Source organism: Neophocaena asiaeorientalis, unplaced genomic scaffold (assembly GCF_003031525.2).
Source record: "Neophocaena asiaeorientalis asiaeorientalis breed wild unplaced genomic scaffold, Neophocaena_asiaeorientalis_V1.1 scaffold245, whole genome shotgun sequence".
Taxonomy (NCBI): Eukaryota; Metazoa; Chordata; class Mammalia; order Artiodactyla; family Phocoenidae; genus Neophocaena; species Neophocaena asiaeorientalis.
The window spans coordinates 1,721,605-1,743,266 of NW_020173953.1; the positions used below are offsets into that span (position 1 = coordinate 1,721,605).

General features: G+C 36.0%; 1 protein-coding gene across 2 annotated transcripts in view; it reads right to left on the reverse strand.

Annotated features, from left to right (window-relative positions):
- Positions 1-8,009: 8,009 nt before the first annotated feature.
- Positions 8,010-21,662, reverse strand: part of LTN1 (listerin E3 ubiquitin protein ligase 1) — a 59,656-nt gene continuing 46,003 nt past the window's right edge. For both annotated transcript variants that reach the window (XM_024752884.1, XM_024752883.1), the window contains 6 exons: positions 19,089-19,275; positions 15,451-15,622; positions 14,356-14,576; positions 12,450-12,644; positions 11,009-11,176; positions 8,010-10,411 (listed from right to left, as the gene is read on the reverse strand). In XM_024752884.1, coding sequence (XP_024608652.1) covers positions 10,349-10,411; positions 11,009-11,176; positions 12,450-12,644; positions 14,356-14,576; positions 15,451-15,622; positions 19,089-19,275 — 1,006 coding nt within the window. In that variant the 3' untranslated portion in view covers positions 8,010-10,348. The remainder of the gene's footprint in view (positions 10,412-11,008; positions 11,177-12,449; positions 12,645-14,355; positions 14,577-15,450; positions 15,623-19,088; positions 19,276-21,662) is intronic.

A 21,662-nucleotide genomic window follows, 5' to 3' on the forward strand; every position in this document is an offset into this window, starting at 1 on the left:
AGAGGCCACAACAGTGAGAGGCCCGCGTACCGCAAAAAAAACCACAATGAAATAATATTACATATCCACTAGGATGGCTATATATAATTTTTAAAAATGCAAAATAACAAGTGTGGGAGAGACTGTAAAGAAACTGGAACCCTCATACCTGGCTGAGTGGGAATGTAAAACGTGGCAGCTGCTGTGGAAAACAGTTTGGTGTTTCCTTAGAAAGTTAAACACAGAATCACCGGCAATTCTACTTCTATGTATATACCCAAAATAATTGAAGACAAGTACTCCTAAAAATAATTGTACATGAACGTCCAAAGAAGTACTATTCACAATAGTGAAAAAGTGAAAACAACCCAAACGTCTATCAACAAAAGAATAACAAGCCAATTGTGGTATATACATGCTATGGAATGTTATTCAGCCATAAAAAAGGAATGAAGTACTGATACATGCTGCAATGTGGAGGAACCTCAAAAACATGCTAAGTGAAAGACGACAGGCATAACAGGTCACATGTTATACAATTCCATTTATATGAAATGTCCAGAAAAGGTAAATCCATAGAGACAGAAAGCAGGTTGGTGGTTACTAGGGGTAGGGTGGGAGGTTGGGAAGTAACTGTTTAATGTACTAAATGCTACGAAACTGTCCATTTTATTTTTTGGCCATGCCCCGAGGCCTGCAGGATCTTAGTTCCCTGACCAGGGATCAAACCCAGGCCCACAGCACTGAAAGCGCTGCATCCTAACCACTGGACCACCAGGGAATTCCCACTGTCCACTTAAAAATGGTTAATTTTGGGAATTCCCTGGCAGTCCAGTAGTTAGAACTCCACGCTTTCACTGCTGAGGGCCTGGGTTCAAACCCTGGTTGGGACATTAAGATCCCACAAGCCGCATGGCGCAGCCAAAAATTAAAACTAAACTTTAAAACACTAAAATAAAGTGGTTAATTTTGTTATGTGGATTTCACTTAATTAAAAACAAACTATACAACCAACAAACCTGTTAAGAATAAAAAAGCCTCTCTCTCCAGTCTTGATAACAGACTGACTGTTCTACAGCCAGTAACAAGTAAATTAGAACCAATTCAAAATCTATGTAATCAACAATGACTTGATTCAGCAACCTTGCCTCTGCAAGCCAATCATTCAGTGACAGTCTCACACTTTTGAAGGTCAACCAGTCAACAATAAACTTATCACTAAATCTTCTGAAAGCCAGCTGGCCAGAATAACCATGACTGTAAGAGTAACGTCAACCTACTCCACCTCTGTAACCAACACAACACCAGAACAATACCCGAGTCAAAAACCTTATGTAAAATTAGCAATTGGATTTACTCAAAATGACGGGCCAAACCAGCATAACTCTCCCTTTCTTAAGTAATATAGGCTTTGTTTCAGATATCAAGTAGTAATCTTGATCTCTTCCTTGGACAATTCTCACATCAAGATTATTTATAATACCTCACTTGACAGTATCCCAGTGGACCCCTGGACCAACAGGAAAGATCAGCGGCCTCTTGAGTCCCAAACTCCAATAGTTCTCACATCTGTTGCCAGGTGAGTTTCTCAAAAACAATCTGAACTTTGACTAGGGTTCACTGAGCTCTAATTGCTGAATTTATTTTATCTAAGAGTTCTAAACAAATAGATCTTCATATAAGGTTACTTAGTACACTTAGTTCTGTCTTTATGATAATCAGACCCACTGCTTGGTTTGCTTTCACTTTCCTGTTCAACTATCTATACAAAGTCTTGCCTTATGTTTTCTTATTTTGTCCCTTACTGTCTTGTGTCTGTTGAACATATAAGGAAGTACTTCATAGGGAACAGATGGAGGCATAAGCTAAGTCTCCAAGTCAACACAAGTTGGCCCTAAAGACTAATGATTCATTAGACAGATGAAAACTGGCTGTTAAAATGATGGGTCAAACTTTGCTTTGGGTCCCCTGTGAGATCCTCTTAAGAGTTCTCCCCAAGACCTGGCAATTTGTGAAAGAAGTTCACTTTGTTTAGTCCATATTTCAGGATCAGTTGTTGGGGTCACTGATCACTTGGCTCCTTCCTATCCTCTGCTTCCTTGAAGAACCTCATCTATCATTAACAAACACACTCGACGAACATAGTTCCTTTTTCTTGTTTGTCACTGATTTGTCTGTGTCAAAGACACAACCTCCTCCTGGCACAATTTTCACTATAATCCTAACTCTTGTGCTTAACTTGATAAAGGCAAATTTTTTTGCTAAAAATGTCTTAGAATTACAATAGCCATTATAGGGAACTTCTGATATATCAAAATTAATACATTTCAAAGGAGCTCTAGAGAAATTAGGGGGGAAAAAGCCTAAAGCATTCAACAGTCAACTTTTGATTGGTATGCTGTGGCCTCAAAATGAAACAATGACTCTTAGAAAGCCTCTGTGAAAGAAATACCAGTTTGTTCCCATTCAAACCTTCTAAACCCATCCTGCTTGCACCTTTCTCTCTATCCAGCTGTAGCTTTACCATCCACTAAAACCCCTTCTATCCTTCTGCACCTTCTTTTACCTCCAAAGCAAGTAATCCTTTCCTCAAAGGTTATCTTAACACAGATCATTTACATTATATATATTCCTTCAAAACTATTAGACCAGAATGCAGATCTAAACAAACTGATATTTGAATCTTGATCTAGAGTCGAGAGCTTTAATCAAGAATTTTCTTACCCTTAGGAAGACAAATTTATGCAGAAATCAGAATTTTTTTTTTTTTAAATACATGGACTCCTGTATTTTTTTTTTTTAATTAATTTATTTTTGGCTGTGTTGGGTCTTCGTTTCTGTGCGAGGGCTTTCTCTAGTTGCGGCAAGCGGGGGCCACTCTTCATTGCGGTGCACGGGCCTCTCACTATCGCGGCCTCTCTTCTTGCGGAGCACAGGCTCCAGACGCGCAGGCTCAGTAGTTGTGGCTCACAGGCCTAGTTGCTCCGCGGCATGTGGGATCTTCCCAGACCAGGGCTCGAACCCGTGTCCCCTGCATTGGCAGGCAGATTCTCAACCACTGCGCCACCAGGGAAGCCCCAGAATTTTCTTTGATATTTATTGTCCTGGACTACCAGGTTTGTACCAACCAGTTCACTTAATTGTCAGCCCCTCAGATGAGGGTAAAAAGCTTAAAAGCAGCAAAAACAATGACAACAAAAAAACACAAAAAATTAGGTGATGGTTTAAATAACTCAGCTCTTCATAATTCAAGAAATGACCTTGAAAGGGTAAGCAAACAGGAAATGCACTACCAAGGTCATTTCAGATGCCTTTCCCTTAGGAAAAGTCTTAACAACTCAACAGCAACAACAAAAATTCAAAACTATGAACAAACAAAGAAGATGAATAATTAGCAGACTCCAAAACGAACCCAGAAAAAATTTCAAACAATATTCTGGAGTATCCTCAAGAGCTAATGTAAAGACAGACAGGCTTGTCCTTTTTTTTTCTTTTTTTTCATTTTCAAAAAAAAAAGGACAAGCCTATTTGTTCATAGTTTTGAATTTTTGTTGTTGCCATTGAGTTGTTAAGACTTTTCCTAAGGGAAAGGCATCTGAAATGGCCTTGGTAGTGCATTTCCTGTTTGCTTACCCTTTCAAGGTCATTTCTTGAATTTTTCTGTCTGAAAAAGAAATTCCCTGGCAGTCCAGTGGTTAGGACACAGGGCTTTCACTGCCCAGGGCATGGGTTTGCTCAGAAATGCCAATTTAGATGATCTCCAACATGTTGTTAAACATTTCAAAAATCTAGAAATCAAAACAAACTTCTGACCTTCAAGATAAAGCAACTGATAATCAAAACAAAAATAAGACCAAAATGTTCTCTGTTCTATGAGAAATGGGCAGCTGTGGTTAGGAATACCATAAGCAGAAGGGCTAGGAAAAGAATTAATGTACAGTCATGGCTAAGAAACAGGACAACTATCCAAAACCTCTCTAGTAATGTTACTCCAGTCAACACTAGCACGTAACAATTCCCCGACCTTCTTCTAGACCCCTAAGGAGGAAGATCTATAAATACAGATGGACAACAATATACTGATATGGGTAACTTACCTACTACTAACTTTACCTACTAATAATTCTATTACCATAGTACATCAGACCCATCAGAGTACTAAAACCACTCAAATAATGGAAATATCCAATAATCTATAACTATTATTTCAGGACCATTATCAGAATATAGTACTTTCCTCATGGTACAACCATTTAATAAACGGAACTGCCAGTTACAATTTACTGCAGAATTATTTTTTAAAATTCTGGAAAATGCTACATGTGACCAAAGTATAGCTGATTTTGACATATGACTACACTATGTGTGATTCAAAAATTAACCAAAGGATAAGCTATGATCCCAGAATTTTATGGGCAAAAGACTCTCAAGACATAGGTAAAAGTATTTGTAGCTGAGTTTGAGTCCAGAGTGATTCTTCTTAGATTATCAAGAACATTTCTTTTTGTGTGTACATGTAAGGTTAGGCCTGCACTGTCCAATACAATAGCCACTAGCCACATGTGGCTAATGATCACTTGAAATGTAGTTAAGTGTGACTAAGGAACTAAATTTCAAATTTTTATTAATTAAAATTGCAAAATAGATCCAGTTATTGGAAAACTGTTAAGTGTGTTTGGAAAAAACTTGGGTATATGAATTTGCTTTTTTAACAGTAAATTTCCTGACATCTAAATACAGATAAAGTATTTCTGATGAAAATTTCCTGTCTAAATTGAAATGCTATAAATTTAAAATACACTGGATTTCAAAAACTTAATATGAAAAAAGAATGTAAAATATCTAAATTTTTTAGTTGATTATATGTTGAAATAGTATTTTGGATACCAAGTTAAACAAATTGTGTTATTAAAATTTCACCTATTCTTACATTTTTGGCTACTAGCAAAACTTAAAATACCATATGTGGCTCACACTATATTTCTATTGAATGGTGCCTGATTAGTCCATGCTCTAAGGTAAGTGTTGTCAACTGGGGACAATTTTATCACCTAGGTGACATTTAGCAATGTTTGGACATCTTTGGTTCTCATAACTGGGATACTGCACTGGCATCTAGTAAACAGAGGCCAGGGATGCTGCTACACATCCTACAATGCACAGGACAGTCCCCAAAACAAAGAATTTTGCAGCTCAAAATGCCAACAGTAGTGAGGTTGAGAAACTCTGCTTTAATGGTTTTTCAACAGCATCACATACATCAAAAATTTGTTGCCTCTTACAGCCTATCCTTTGATACAATAGCTTACTTTCTCTTGCACTGAGAAACTGCAGCCTAGAGTAATTAGTTGAAGTATCTTCAGAATTTGTACTTAGTTCACCTTTAAATCTGACTGTATCAATAACAGCTAACATCACAATGCTGAAAGACTGAAAGCTTACCCCCTAAGATCAGGAACAAAAAAAAGATATCTGCTCTCACTACTTCTATTCAACACTGGAGTTTCTAGCCAGATGCCTAATAAGGCATCCAGAATGGAAAAGAAATAAAACTGTCTCTATGGCCAATGACAAGATCTTACATATAGAAAATTCTAAGGAATACACACACACTATTAGAACTAGTAAACAAATTCAGCAAGGTTGCAGGGTAAAAGATCAATATGCAAAAGTAAATCTGATGATACTATATAATGTATATTTTCACTTTCTCCTCATTTTTTTTTTTTTTTTTTTTGCGGTACGCTGGCCTCTCACTGTTGTGGCCTCTTCCGTTGCGGAGCACAGGCTCTGGACACGCTGGCTCAGCGCGGCCATGGCTCACGGGCCCAGCCACCCCGCGGCATGTGGGATCTTCCCGGACCGGGGCACGAACTCGTGTCTCCCCCGCATCGGCAGGAGGACTCTCAACCACTGCGCCACCAGGGAAGCCCTCTCCTTCTCATTTTATCAACTGTACACCAGAACTGTATGCCTTCTCAAATCCAGAAACTCTCTTAACTTTAGCTGATAAAAGAGATTCCCACGATTATGATTCTAAAGTTCAAGAAGTCCGTGCCCAGAACAGAAATTTTGAATACTCCACTACTAAGTTCCCACAGATGTCGATTGTTAATGGGTCTTATCTTAAAGAATGAATGTTATCTGGCTATATAATAGTATCCAGGACTTAACCAGATAGGCTCAAGTGGTCCAACTTATGTTCTTCTATAGGGTACATCACATTACTAAAAATTAAAGAGTAAATCGATATACTGTAGCCACTTTTTTGAAATAGCACATCAATTTGGAATGCCATGGAAACTGAAGTTTCTTAACCTCCTCAGGTACCCCTATAAAATCTGGACAACAAATATACAAATTATTTGATGCCTTGGTGCTACACAAAGAAGTTGCTGTCCTTAAAAAGAAAACCACAGATTAAAAAAAAAAAAAAGACTTTAATTGGAAATAGCTGACCCACATGCCAAACACTCTGCTCAGTCCAAAGTCCTTTTTGCAAGGAACTTTTACAAAACAGAAAGAAAAATTCATGGAGAGGTTCAAGGATTCCACCATAAATACACAAAATTTTGGTCTCTACTTTTGAAAACCAAACAAGCAAACAGAAAAATTGGACTTTAAAACCTAAAGTATAAAATCTGGCAAAGCCCAAAGAGCCTCCTAGGTTCCACCAGATAAAACCTAGGATGGACACCTGCCAAATTCTTCCATAAGACAACTCATTGTAGTAAGGACAAATTGGCCATGATAGGAAACAAGCAGAGGGAAAGGGAGTTCTTGGATGCAGAGGATATGATTATCCAAGAAAAGTCTTAAAGGAGAGCAAGAGTAAAAGACTACTCGCCTACTCTTCAAGATTAATTAGAAAGCAGTTTTTTAAAGAAAAAAAAATTGTGTAGAATTAACACAGATAAATAGACCAATGGAATAGAATACAGAGGCCAGAAACCAATACACATACAAGATTCGGTAATATAAGAGAGGAGGCACTACAGAGTCAATGGGCAATGGGTGGACTATTTAACAAATAATACTATGAAAACTGGCTATCAATATGGGGCTGGACTTCTACCTTACAACAGTCACAAAATTTAGTTTCAGGTGAATTCGGTATATTTTGAAATTCATAACTTTTAGAACAAAATATGTATAAAAGAATTTTTTTAAGCCTCAGGGAAGGAACCAATTTTTTAAACCTAACGCAGAAAAGGCTCAAACATAAAGGAAAAGAATGATCAATTTAACTGAAAAATTCTGTATAATTAAAGACAGCTACAGACCATGTTAAAGTCAAGCCACCTACTTGAAGAATCCCTGTAAGAGATACAGCATTAGGATCAAAATAATAATATATAAAATCCATGAGAAAAATAGGCATATAGATAATATATTCACAAAATAATGACCAATAAATATATGGAATAAAGCTAAGTAAGATTCATGGTAGCCAGGGAAATATAAATTAAAACAAACAGCTACTATCTCACAGCTCTGACTGGAAAACTTCAAAAGTGGTGAGACTAAGTGTTTTAGTGATGACTTAGGAAAACCAGAATTCTCTTACACTACCACTGGGAGTGCAAACTTGCACACCACTTTGGAGAGCAACTTGACAACATCTAAAGTCACAGAGCATACATCTAAAATCATAGAGTATCTACCACCTGAAATTCCATGTGGGTGCATATGTCCAGAATATCTAGCACATTTCATTTGCATGAGAAAATATTATCAAGAATGTACACTTGCAGCACGGTTCAAAATGGCAAACAGTAACAACTGACATGACCATTAGTGAGGGAAATGGTAAGCAAACTGATATGATACTAAACAGCAGTTATGTTGAATGAGAAAGCAAATTACAAAAGAGCACTTGTGATAGGCCATCATAAACTTTTAAAAAGCTGCTATATATTATTTATGGATGTAAACACATGGTAAAGTATAAAATCTTAAGTAGAAAGGAGTCACACCAACTTCAGAATAGTGGGTTAGCTCTATGGAGGGAAGGAGGAGATGGCCTCAGGGAAGAGTACAAAAGAGTAACATTTTATTTCTTTAAAAATCAGAAGCATATATGGCAAAATAGTTTATGAAGAGTACAAGGGCATTTATATTATTATTATGCATATTTGAAGTATTTTGCAATTAAAAAGAATTTTAATGGGCACATATGGTATAACAGTCAAAGAATAACATTAAGTATTCATACCACAAAAACTTGTCAAGTAATATTAATTATTTTAAGCCACAGAACTTATGTACATACATTACAGCATGTGATAAATATGAGTTAAAAATAAATTCTAAAATTTGCAATTTACATTAGGGTTTTAAATTAATAATTTTCCTAATGAGCTTTGAATCTCATGCAATTTTAAAATGTCCTTATGCTAGAATTTTAAGGGATGCTCTCGAGTTAACAAAGATATATAAATAAACTTTAATTAATGTGATATTCTGAATTTCAGTCTTATTTTGGAAAGCTTTTTCTTTAGCATATAAACAATAACAAGCTTTACATTTATATTTACAAGTCTCAAAGAAATGTGCTAAGAGTCCTAAGTATGAAGAGTAGGTATCCCACTTAATTATAGTGTTTCACCAAGAACCTGATGCCCTAAATAATAATGTGGAAAAACAATGCTCCATTATTCCCTTTCTTTTCTACTTGGGGTTTGGGTCAGAAATCAAGATGTACCAATACTGGAAAAGTTATAAACAAAGTCTTATTATAAAACAATTTTTAAAGGAAAAGTGTGTAATTTTCACAGAGGAGTAACACAATCCTTTGGGTTTACCATGTCAGAGAGAGACACAGAAAAAGAGAGAATATTTTAAGAAAGGGGTTAAGAAGAGGTAGTAGCATTTTGCTATCTGTACTTCACTTACTGACTCCTTGAGCCTCAAGACTATAAGATAATAAATACTACAGAGAAAAATTTAGGAGACAGACAAAACTGGGCTGGACACTGCATCTACAAATACAACTCGAGATCTTTAACTCACACGTAATACTTCACTCTCCACTACGATACTCTGACCACATTCATACTATTTCAATAATAACCATTTTACCCAGTTGATGGTAAGCAGTAATTTTATTTAACATGAGTTGCTTTTTGCCAATTAAACATCTGCAACAGAGATGATTAGCTGATTCTTCAAGTAACCTTGCTATTAAAGATGCTAATATTTCCCATGTGATGGAAGACTGAAATAAAATTATTCCAAGTTCCGAACTTCCACATTTTTATATTTTGGGCACGATTTTTAAGGGCAATAGTGCTGTGGCAAAAGGCAGGTTTTCACCTACTCCATTTCAGCCTGTTAAACTGAATTTTACTTGGTATTAAAATTCTTAACTTGTACTTCGGAAGGCTAGAAAAAAATCACCTCCCCGCATCTCTCTAATTTAGTGTAACTTTGACCCGTAAGAATAGCAAAATTTGCTTACAAAGTTGAAAGGCTCCTACTACATTTTTTGTTTTTTCCACCACTTAAGTTTCAGAAATAACTCATTTATTTCTTTGCTCTTGATAGAGGAATAACTACCACTCTGCTTCACGAATAAAATAATCTAACTCCTGTTTCTCTCAAATTCTCACCCTCTGGAGACTCATTCCAACTGAGTAATAAATCCACTGACAAGTCTGCAATTCAAATTTCACTAGTACAAGGAAATTCTTCTTCTACAGTAAAAGGTCTGTGTTGTGAATTTAATTTTCTGAATTTCATAACCCTTTACAAATGGAGGCACCTTAAAGTTCAGTTTATACTCTTTTATATAGGATTTCAGAGCATGCTTTAAACAGCTTAAGATAAGCTATATTAATAGCTTAATGTCATTTTATCATTAAAATAATCTATAAATATCAGAATACTAATTAATTTTGTTGTCATAACTAATAAATAAGTCTTAAAATATCTGTAAATGTAAATCAACCCTCTCAATTCATTTACCTCACTCAGACTGTTCTAGAACATAGATCAACAAACTGAATGGGTTTATCAGTATTATACAGTTGTACAATGCTTTCACAAATTCCAGTTCTGTAATTTAGGGGTTTTCCCTGTTTATTTTTAAATGTACAAAGAGATTAAACTATTAATATAAATATTTTCTCTCCTGTATGTAATATTCTTATGTAAAAGAAAAGGTTTCCGAACATTTACAAAGCAATCTAAAGGTAAGTAAACCTGATTTTAGGATCATTACATTAACCAAAATAATTTTCCAGAGAAGGTCCTATTTGAAAGAATGCTCACTGGCCTTCTCACATCAACACTTCAAGATGAATCCAAATCCACTGCCTTTGCTTGATTTACTTCAGGGATCAATTCCAATGGGGAAAAGAAAAAAATCTCAGAAAAAAGTCTCACGACAGAGCGGACAAGTGGATTTGTTGCTAGACGTAAACCATTTGTACTGAAAAAGAAAAGTGTATTTAAATGTTAAAAACTTTTAAAATTGCCATTTTACATACACATCTAAAGTTACCTTCAAATGATAAAGTAAGACAAGGGAGAATACTGAAATGTTTGCTCCTGTCCGCTCATCCCCAAAATCAACACAACTCAGTATTCCTTCCAAAGGCCACACTGTGACGCTTTCCACCTAGGCTCATGCACACAACCACGAAGATGTGTAAGGAAGACCTCCTGTGAAGGAACTGAACATAGGGTGGCTTTCTTTCCAATATGCTGTTTAAAAACAGCAAAAAGCTCTGATGCCAGATGGCTCTCAGTTCCAATATTTTCAGTCTCCTTTACGGTGTAGATCTTACAAGACCATCTATTTTTTGAGTGCCGAGAGCTATTTTAGAAACATCCACTTATTAAAGGGCTTTGATGCCACCAGTCTCAGTAAATTACTAATTATCTTTCACAAATTTTGAAAAATCATTTTTAATATATCTCCCATTAACCACAATTAAGAGTTTAACATCTACTGTTTTCCAAGGTTAGATATCATATATATATAATATATATAAGATATAAATAAGTTAATTTCTCTTTAGCTTACCAAGCAGGCTGAATGGAACTTTTTCTTGCATGTTCTACAGGCTTTTTTGGGAAGAGAATAGTTGAAACCATGAATGACTGAGAAACAAATCATACAATCTTCAACACCCTCAAAACGTTTGTCTACATTATTTTTCCATAATGCTAAGCCTTCCATAATACTGCCATTCTGTTAACAAGAAAAATAGATAAATAAAGTCAATACACACTGAAGACCACCAGTATTATTTTTATTCAATTTCACAAATTTTAAAGTTGTATTATAATTTGGAGAGAAGAGAATCTGCTTGGCTATATTCACGATTCTAAGTTTTAAGAATACTGGTTTTTAAAATGACCTCCCAGGTTTTAGGAACCAGATGTAATTTTTCTACATCAAAGGCAGACTTGAAAGAAAGGCTCCTGCCCCAATTTTCAAGTTTTATAGTCTTAGCTTATTGTTTGATGAAACTTTTTAAATAATTAAATCATTTGGATCAGTTCCCTAACTTTTAACTAAAAATGATGAAATTAACTATCTCACCTACTCAAATGCTGATTTGTTCCAGCTCTACAATACTGGTGAATATACTTGCTTTAAAATAATTTTTCTTTACTGTAGAATGTCTGAGATACATCACAATGTGCAAACAAAACTAGAGACTTACAATTTGTTTAAAGGCAAAGGTCTTTGAAAGTACTGGGATTTCTCTAACCACAGAAGGAAAGTTGAAATGTTAAAGTAAAGTAGCTCAGAAGACATTCATCTGTCCCATGTCTCACAAAAAGATTCCCTCTCAAACTTTAATACCATGTATTGTTCTGTATCATCTACAATGTCAATGAAGTGAAGTCAATTCTTCTCAAACACCAGAAGAAAAAAAGCTGTAGAGCCTGAAGAATTAAAAACAGCTTGGCAGGGGACCTCCTTGGTGGCACAGTGGTTAAGAATCCACCTGCCAATGCAGGGGACATGGGTATGATCCCTGGTCTGGGAAGATCCCGCATGCTGCAGAGCAGCTAAGCCCGTGTGCCACAACTACTGAGCCCATGTGCCACAAATACTGAGCCCATGTGCCACAAACTACGGAAGCCTGCATGCTCTAGGGCCCACGTGCTGCAACTACTGAAGCCCACGCACCTAGAGCCCGTGCTCCGAAACAAGAGAAGCCACCACAATGAAAAGCCCGCACACCACAACAAAGAATAGCGCCCGCTCACTGCAACGAGAGAAAGCTCGTGCGCAGCAAGGAAGACTCAAAGCAGTGGGAAAAAAAAAAAAAAAAAAACCCACCAGCTTGGCAGATTCAAATCATTTAGGCATGTATCTGTTTATCCAACAAAATACAATATCTATTTCTACTTAAGCAGAAGAGATATATTTTTGTTTTATTGCCCTTTCGAATAGTAAATCAGCAATCTTTCTCTAGTTTAGAAAGCCAAATGTGTACACAGACACTTACTTGATGGGTAAGGTAAGTGCTTAGCTGCAGCATCCAGTTTCGCCACTGCTGAACAGCTACTCCAACTCTTTTCCCACTTTCTACTGTTATTGAACCCAATGGATAATTTGAAGGCAGCTGTATTATAAGTTCAATAACTATATCTTCAATAGTATAAGTGGCCATGACTTCTCGAGTAGTAGCTCGAGCTTTAACCTGCAACACATGGAAGGTAATATTTTTTTTGCCAAATTTCTTTTCTTCCCTTTCATTCAAAAACCATCTTGACAGGTTGACTGCTAGCAGCCAGTCCTCATTCAAACAAAACACGGGTAAACATGTTCACTTATCTGACATGAGATGTTTAATAAATAGGTTCAAATACCTAAAATGTTTTATAGTGATGTTATGACATTCAAAGATGTTTCAAAAAGAAATGCACTACTCATTAAAAAGTATGTTTTAGTATATTAGGCTTGTCACATCATAGTTTTTGCATAGACCAAGAAAAGAATGGGTTATTATTAATTATTCCTTCTTTTCCAAAGCTAACGTATCAAATATCACTTCTATTTAGATGTTTTTCAAGTCTTTGTCTACCACAGAATTCTCCTGAGCTTTAGAGCCAACCAGCAACTGCCAGAATATTTATACCTGATCTTGATTTTCTTACTAGCACTGCAAGCTCAACATAAAACACAAATTATCATCCTTTAAAGATTTATTCCTCTGGCTTTCCTATTTCCACGCTAAAAACCGTAGCATCATCTTAAAATTCTCCTTCTACCACATTCCAGATATTAACTAGTTGCAACTTTGGATAAATCACCACAAAATTTCTCACATCCCTCCCCCTTTAAGGACTATTCTCACTGATACTGCCTTCCCCGGGCCCTCCTCATAATGTCTACACATTACAAGTCTCCCTAACTATTCACCTGAACCCAAGCTCCATGCCAACAGCCCATGTTATAAGACTTCAGTCACAGAAATTTCACAGACTATAACTCTGACAGTGTCACTGCCCCAAAAGAAAAATTTCAGAGAATTCCCTGGTGGTCCAGTGGTTAGGACTCCACACTCTCACTGTTGAGGGCACGGGTTCAATCCCTGGTTAGGGAACTAAGGTCCTATAAGTCACGTGACACAGCCAAAAAAAAAAAAAAAGAAAAGAAAAGAAAAGAAAAATTTCAGTGGCTACATAGGCCCAAATATTTTAGACTGTTACTTGAGGCCTTTCCCAGTATGTGCCCAATTCATCATAGAAGCAGTTTGTTCTCTATTTACCTTCATGAATCCTACTCCATATGAATACTGGGCTATTCATCATTTCTTAGGCCATCACAAAAATTACATTCCCATCTTCAAGCTTTTTGCTTTTACCATACTGTTTTCTCTATATTAAATGCTTTTCCCCATAAGAAAATCCTGCCTATCTCAAAGTAAAATTCCTCCATAAAGTCTCACCTAATCCCCTCAGCCAGATGAACTTTTCCCACTCTGACCGCAGAGCATTATTCCTCTTAATGTGCCACTTTCCAGTTTCCAATGCAAAAAAACTATTATCAGTATCGCTCTTTTCCCTTTATTAGACTGTATGTTATTACAGGACAGGAATCTGACCCTTCTAAACTGTTCATTTTGCAGGTGACTGGCACACAGTGCCTGGCATCTGTAAGCATTCCAATATATATTTTGAATTAACTAATGAATGTTCAAAAACTATTTGGTGGGGGTAAATAAAATTATAACATCATTTTAACCTATGCATTAATTTGAGATCTGATATCCAATAATCCGAAAATAAAGTGGACAATTTCTGTAAATTCTGAACCAAGAGTTACAATTGTGATGATACTCACTACAACTGATAGACATAACCAATACTGAAACAACTTTTCTAGAAAAAATCCAAGACAATACTAACCGTCATGCCATTAAATAGCTGTGTACTTGTTTGCACAGAAGATATTTCTTGAAAAGAAAGAACACTGCTAACATACTTGCTTGTAAATCTATCTACAATATTGAAAACACGCTTCTCACTACTATTCCACCACAGCCTAACCATGGCGGGCAAGTCTTTTAATGTCATGTGATAGACTGAACAAGCCAAATGTGGAATATGGTATGGAAGAGTTGAGGTATCTGAGGAAAAAACAAATTCTTAGTTAGTAACATATATTTCTTACATAGAATAACAGACTAATATTAGTATTTTCTTAGAAAATCATTTTCAATTCCTTAACACTAGTGCTCATAAAACAAACATACCAAAGAAACCAGAACTCTAGAGTATTAGCTTTTTCTCACACATTCAAAATGAACAATTAGAATTGTAAAAATAATGAAAATCCTGAATGACACTGAAAAATCTGCTTAGAAATAGCACTCTTCATTTCACATGAAAGATCACAAATACAGTGAAACACACACACTTCAAAGAGGAGGAAGAATTATAAAGATTCTTCTTCTTATAAATTATGAAAAAGAGTCTGGCCTCCTTTACTTTTCCCAGAGCTCACTGATGTGTTATGCAAAAGTTCTAGAATACCACCTCAGTACTCACAAGACAAAGTCCCATCCTCAGATCTCCAAGGCATTTAAAAAATTCCTATTCTCAGGAAATCACTTAGAACACTGCGGTACAGCTAGATGCATGCATGTCTATCCCTTCAGCTAAAATGTGAGCTCCCGGAGCAAAAAATAAATTTTACTTATCTTTGTTTCCCCAACTGAAGACTATTTATTTACAGGCCTACAAAACATATTGTGTAACAAATACTTGTTTACTGAGTAAAAGATAATAGTCTCAACAAAGTAAACTTCAAAAATTAATTAAATTCTTAACAACCTTATGCACAAAATCTAATTATATGTCCTATTTAGAGAAATACGGAAAATCTGGCACTTCAACACTCTCATAGCCAGGACACACATCTGGGATTATTCTCCATGCCCTCAGCGTAACCTGATCTGAACCTAGTCTCTAAGAAAGAACACAAACGCACATCATACTGACCTCTAATACCCAACTGGAGTTCTTCTGTAAAGAATGTTTTAGGGTCCTTATTGGAGAGCTCAACAGCTGTCTCTGCAAAGGTCGGATTTTCTGGCATAAGCCTGAACAGGTGATAGAGCAATTTATTCAAGCTTTTTGTTTTTCGAAGGTACATTGAATACAGAGCTCGAAGCTGGTGGAGAGTAAACAATTTTTGTTAGGAAACCCAATTAAACCAAGACAATCAGTAGATATGAACAAGCTAAAGTGTAACAGACTGTACAAGAACACAATGCAAAAATGAATTCATTTGAACACTGAGAATGACATGGAAGAGTCCTATAAAATATATGCCACAGTCTTACTTTCCAGTTGTGTCATTTGAAGGCACTGCTTCTCATAAACTAGCAGAAGTTTTCACTATCCCCTCATTATCAGACATATGCCTCTAACATCTTTCTCAAACTGTCTCCCTGTTGATAAGTTCACACCCACTTGGAGTCTCTGAGCTAAGAAAAATCTATTCACCATTCCCCAGAGACGATTTGCTCACTCTCCTCCCAAATCTTCCACACGTCCCATCCGCACCATAATCCCTAATCTTTCAAAATTCTGCTTAAAACGAATCCCATTTTTATGGCTGATATCATGCTATATCAAACATTTCAGCATCCCTTTATGACAGCACAAACTAGTATTTCAAAATGTCTTGGGGTCTTCTCATTAGTTATTTTATAAATCAGGACATTTCACAAAAAATATGGATTCTTTTTCTGGTTTATTCTTAAAAAAACAGGAAAATTTGGCACCGTTGGGTGTACTATAGGTATCTATGTGAGACATGTGCTTTAGACTTGCTCCTCAATAATGTAGTTTTCATTCATTAACATTTACCTTGTAGCTCTTTGGTATTTGTACCCGTTTTAAAATTATTTCTTACACTATGTTTCTTCATAGTACAAATATACCATTTTCTGAACACTATAAATGGTCAAATACAAAGATCAAGCCATAGTATTTGGAATTGATTCTTAAAAAAATGATCAAAGAACCTTTACAATGAAGAAATCTGGAAGACACTACCTTTACCAAGTAACCAAACTTAACATCACCAATAAAAGGACAGATGACATTCTGTGCTCCTGAGGTGAGGCACTGAGAATACATCACCACTGTGCAGTAAATACTCTTGCTGAAAAGCAACCAGAATCTAATGTTGAGGAAACTACCAGACAAATCCAAACTGGAAGACAGTCTACAAAATAACTGATCCGGTGAATGACACCAAAGAAAAGTAGAGGAATTATAAACTAAAGAAATATGACAGACAAATGCAAACATGACCCTTGACTGAAACCTCAATATAGAAGGAAATGAAACTATAAAGGACATCTGACAACTGGGAAAATTTAAATACAAATTAGATAATATTACTGCATCAAAATCAAATTTGAGTGTAATATTTATATTACATTTATTATGTTGAAACATGTCTTGGTCTTAGGAGACATATGTTTAAATACTTTTGGTAAAGCATCATGATGTCTGCTGTCCACCTTCTCTGTAAATCCAAATATTTTTCAAAATAAAAAGTTGGAAGCAAAGTAGAATTTCTTAAAAAACTTAATACATATAGCATTGGGCTTTTAAAAACACATGTCTATTACCCAGCAATCCCACTCTTAGGTATACAATGCAAGAGAGATGAGAAATATATGTACACACAAAAAATTTATGCACAAATGCTCACTGCAGCTTTATTCACAATAGGCAAAAAGTGGAAACAACCTAAATGCCCACTGGATGACTGGATAAACAAAATGTGGTATAGTCATACAACGCAATATTATTTAGGCATAAAAAGTAATGCCATACTGATACATGCTATACTATGAATAAATCTTGAAAACATTATGCCATGAAATAAGCCAGACACAAAAGGCCACATATGTGAAAGGTCCACAGTAGGCAAATCCATAGAGACAAAAAATAGATTAGTGGTTGCCAGTGGCTGGGGAGTTTGAAAGGAAATGGGAAGTGACTGCAGATAGGTAAGGGTTTTTCTGGGGGGTGGAAGGATGTTGAAACTATTCTAAATTTAGATAGTGGTGATAGGTGCACAATTCTGTGAATACACTAGAAACACCAAGCTGTACACTTTAAATAAATTTGATGATATGTGAAATATATCTCAACTATAAAAAACATACATACAGGTGCGTGCACATGCGTGTGCGTGCACACACACACACCTTTGCTTCTAATGCAATCTGACTCACCAGTTTTAAGAAGAACGTTAAAAACAACTCAGATTAAGGACCAATGTTTTTTTAAATTTTTCGGTTTGTTTTAAGGACTCCTCTAATTAGTGTTATTTACTGGGTTATGCTGGTTTATCTGTTGACAGCTCAGTTCAATTTCTAGGCTCAGTAAATGCTGCTGTAATGCTTTGTGCCCCCTCCCCCTCCCCCACTCTGGCCTAATAGGAAAGATGAGGCGTGGCCAGATTCCTAATTTCTGAATATACGATAACGAGAACGAATTCTTACACATAAAAACTTCAATTTGCTGCAGTTTTTTAGAGACCAATAATATTTTAAGAAACAAATTTGTAAACAAATTTACAAGGCGCTCTTGAAATACATCATACAGCGAATTAAAATTAGCTCAAATCACAAACATAAGTGGTAGACTGAAAAGAAATAAAATAATTTGAACATCTAGATCAGTGTTGCCTCTGTGATTTAATTTTCCCCTTAAAAAAATGCAAAAGTGCTTATGTTTCTATATTTATACCAAGGTATGGGTTATTAGCAACATAAATTATAACTTAAGGATTCTAAAAAATTACATTGGAAATGAATGCCAAGATGTTTAGTCACACTTTAAATATGTAATAATTAAGTTTTTTTGTATTAACCTGTCAAAGAAGCCACCTACTTTATTAAACTGATTCAATCAATGTGTTAATCTTTTTAAAAGTGGGAATCTGTCAAAAGAATTTTTAAAAATGGAGTAGATTTCTCCAACTTCCTTCTTAAACATGAGACAACAGAGACACCTAGTGCCTGCTAAAATAATTTGGTTAAAATAATTACAATAGGATATTTTCTATATTTAGCGATAATAGTCTGAATTATATAAGGTAGTATTTCACAGATCTTTCTCTGAACACTGATTTTCAAGTAAGGCAAATTTCCAACGATGTAGTAATTGACATCTCCACAAGAGTCAGAAGTTGACCAAAGGAAAAAGAATAGCAAGATCCGATTCTTTCGGAACGCTTTACTGTGGTAGCACAAAATTAAATTATAGAAATCTGGTTTCCTGCAATAAAAGGACTTGGTGGCTACATTCAGTTAGAAAAAAAAAATTAATCTAAGCATATTCCAGAGATTAATTACTTTTGCAAAAAAACTGTGTGTGTGTGTGTGTGTGTGTGTGTGTGTGTGTGTGTGTGTGTAAAAACCTGTAGGAGGATGAGGAAGCAGAGAGAGAAATAAATTTAGCAGAATGTCTGAAATTAGCCAGATAAGATTAGATTAAAATGTGAGGCATTTCCCCTTTTTTTCCAAAAGGAGGGGAAGGAAAGGATTTAGGACAGTAACAGAGAAATACATATAGGACAGAACTGTCAAAAGTCGTCTCATTTTATTTACCTGAGATGCAGCAGCTTTGAAGAAAGTAAGTATTAATTTCCAAGTGAGGAGGTATCCCAGAACATAGCAGAAGTCTTCACTCAGTGGCTTAATAGTAACTATCTGTCCAACAGGAATACACCCCAAAACATTTTCTAGTAAGTCTTCTTGAGTGCTAAGAAGAGACATCAGTGCTGCTGGTGGTGACCTAAGAATCAATGATTAAACACCACAATTTTCTTCATAACTTGTCCCTTAACAAATTGACAGCACATACAAATTTCAAGCATTTAAAAAAAATCTTTATTTTCCAAAAAACATTTTAAAAGTCCCCCTTTATAGATTCAATTTTGACCCCTAATTCACATAGAGGCAGTTACAGAATTTGAAAGACATTAAGTATTATATAAATATATACCTACATTTCCATATTTATAAATATAAAAAATATAAAAATATAATTTTTATATTTATAAATATATAAAATATGCTATAAAATATGAACTCTAGAGGTTAGCACTTAAAGGAAAGACCCTTTTAGAAAACATATATTTCAACCTTCTGTTTTGTAGATGAAAAAAAAAATCAGATACCCAGAGAAGCTAAATTATTAGTCTGAAGTCCCTTGGCTAGTCAGGGGAATGATTAGGGCTAACAAATCCTATCAGGTCCTTTATCACCCTATAAAGGGTAAAAAGATTGTAAGACTCTATGTTTCTTCAATGAAGTAAATTTTAACATTCACATTAATCCATGACAATGTGAAGTAATTTTCTTCTTTACGGAAGTACTGCACTCATTAACACTTACAGATGAGCTTATAAGATTCTCAAAAAGTGAAATACTTGCGTGCATCTCCTGTCAAACTCTCTTCTCTCTGACGTTCTAGCTTGTTTCTCTCCTTTCACCTCTGTGATCTTTCTTCCCTTGTGGTTTCCTACTACCAGTCCATAAACAAGTCTTCTTTAAGCTTCTGCCCTTAAGTTTTTACCTTCAATACCACCATCTCATGTACCAACCCTTTTCCATTCCATACCAACCGTCACTAGATTTTACAAACAACAGCTCTCCACTTTCTACACTAACCTCCATGCACTGCTACGACTTCTGGCATGGCGTCCCCCTCTGCTTGCTTCTTCGTACAGTTTAGGCTTTATACTATTGCCAGAATCAGCTGGTAGTATCCCATCTTCTACCAAACAATGCCCAGACTCCTAAAAAATGTCATTTTGAAGGCCCTTCATTACCCTTCCAGCTTCATCTTCCACTCTACCCTCCTTGCCTACTCCACACATATTCATTTATACTTTTATTCAACAAATGAGCACTACTTATGACTGTTTTAGGCCAAAAAACCTGGGTCTGTGAATATAGTCAGGAACAAGAGACAAAAATGTCTGCCTTCACAGAGCTTATATTCCAGTGGAAGAAGATCTAGACAATTAAAAAATACGTTAAATGGCAACTACTCAATATTCCCCAAGCATTTCCTGAACACTCATGCCGCAATGCCTTTGCACATAGTGTTCACACAACTTTTCCCTGCCCTACTAAAGTGCTCCCTAATCTGAAATGTCCAGCATAAATGTCTCTTCCTCAGGAGAATGTCTTCTCTTCCTGGCACAGCAGTTGTGTCCCTCTAACATCATCCTTTTTCTTAGCACTTGTCATACACTGTCTTCTATTATAGGGTAATAGCATCTAAATTAGATTATAAACTCTTTAAGAAAAATACCGTTTACCTAACACTGTATTCTCTCCTCAATGTTTAATTAATACTTTGCACAAAGGGGTGCACAATAGATTTTTGAATTGGTATACTCTTTCCACAGCTCCCATGTGGCCAAAGACAGTTTTACTAAACAGTAGCAAACTGAAAATGATTTAGGAACAATTAAGAAGAGAGAGTAACTATCTCTTTGGGTGAACTCTAAATTTCATTTTTATCTCACAGATAAACTTACGAGATCTGAAGGAACATATACTCTAAATTTAGAGCTTTTGTATTGCCTCAGTCTTCTAAAGTCATTATGATGGATTATGAGAATTTAATAAAGCAAACGACAGATGGTCCCCAACTTATGATGGTTTGACTTACAATTTTTCAACTTTGCAATAGTGTGAAAGCAATAAGCATTCAATAGAAACCATACTAAGAATTTTGGTCATTTCCCAGGCTGGCGATATGCAGTACCCTACTCTCTTATGATGCTGGGCAGTGGTGGCAAACTGCAGCTCCCAATCAGCCACGTGATCATGCAGGTTAACAACCAATACACTCACATCCATTCTTACCCAGACAACCATTCCGCTTTTCACTTTCTGTATTCAATAAATTACATGAGATATTTAACACTTTATAAGATGGCTCTGTGTTAGATGATTTTTTTTTTTTTTTGGCTGCCTTGGGTCTTTGTTGCTGCGTGCGGGCTTTCTCTAGTTGCAGTGAGCGGGGGCCACTCTTCGATGCGGTGCGTGGGCTTCTCACTGCGGTGGCTTCTCTCGTGGAGCACAGACTCTAGGCGCGCGGGCTTCAGCAGTTGTGGCGCACGGGCTTAGTTGCTCCGCGGCATGTGGGATCTTCCCAGACCAGGG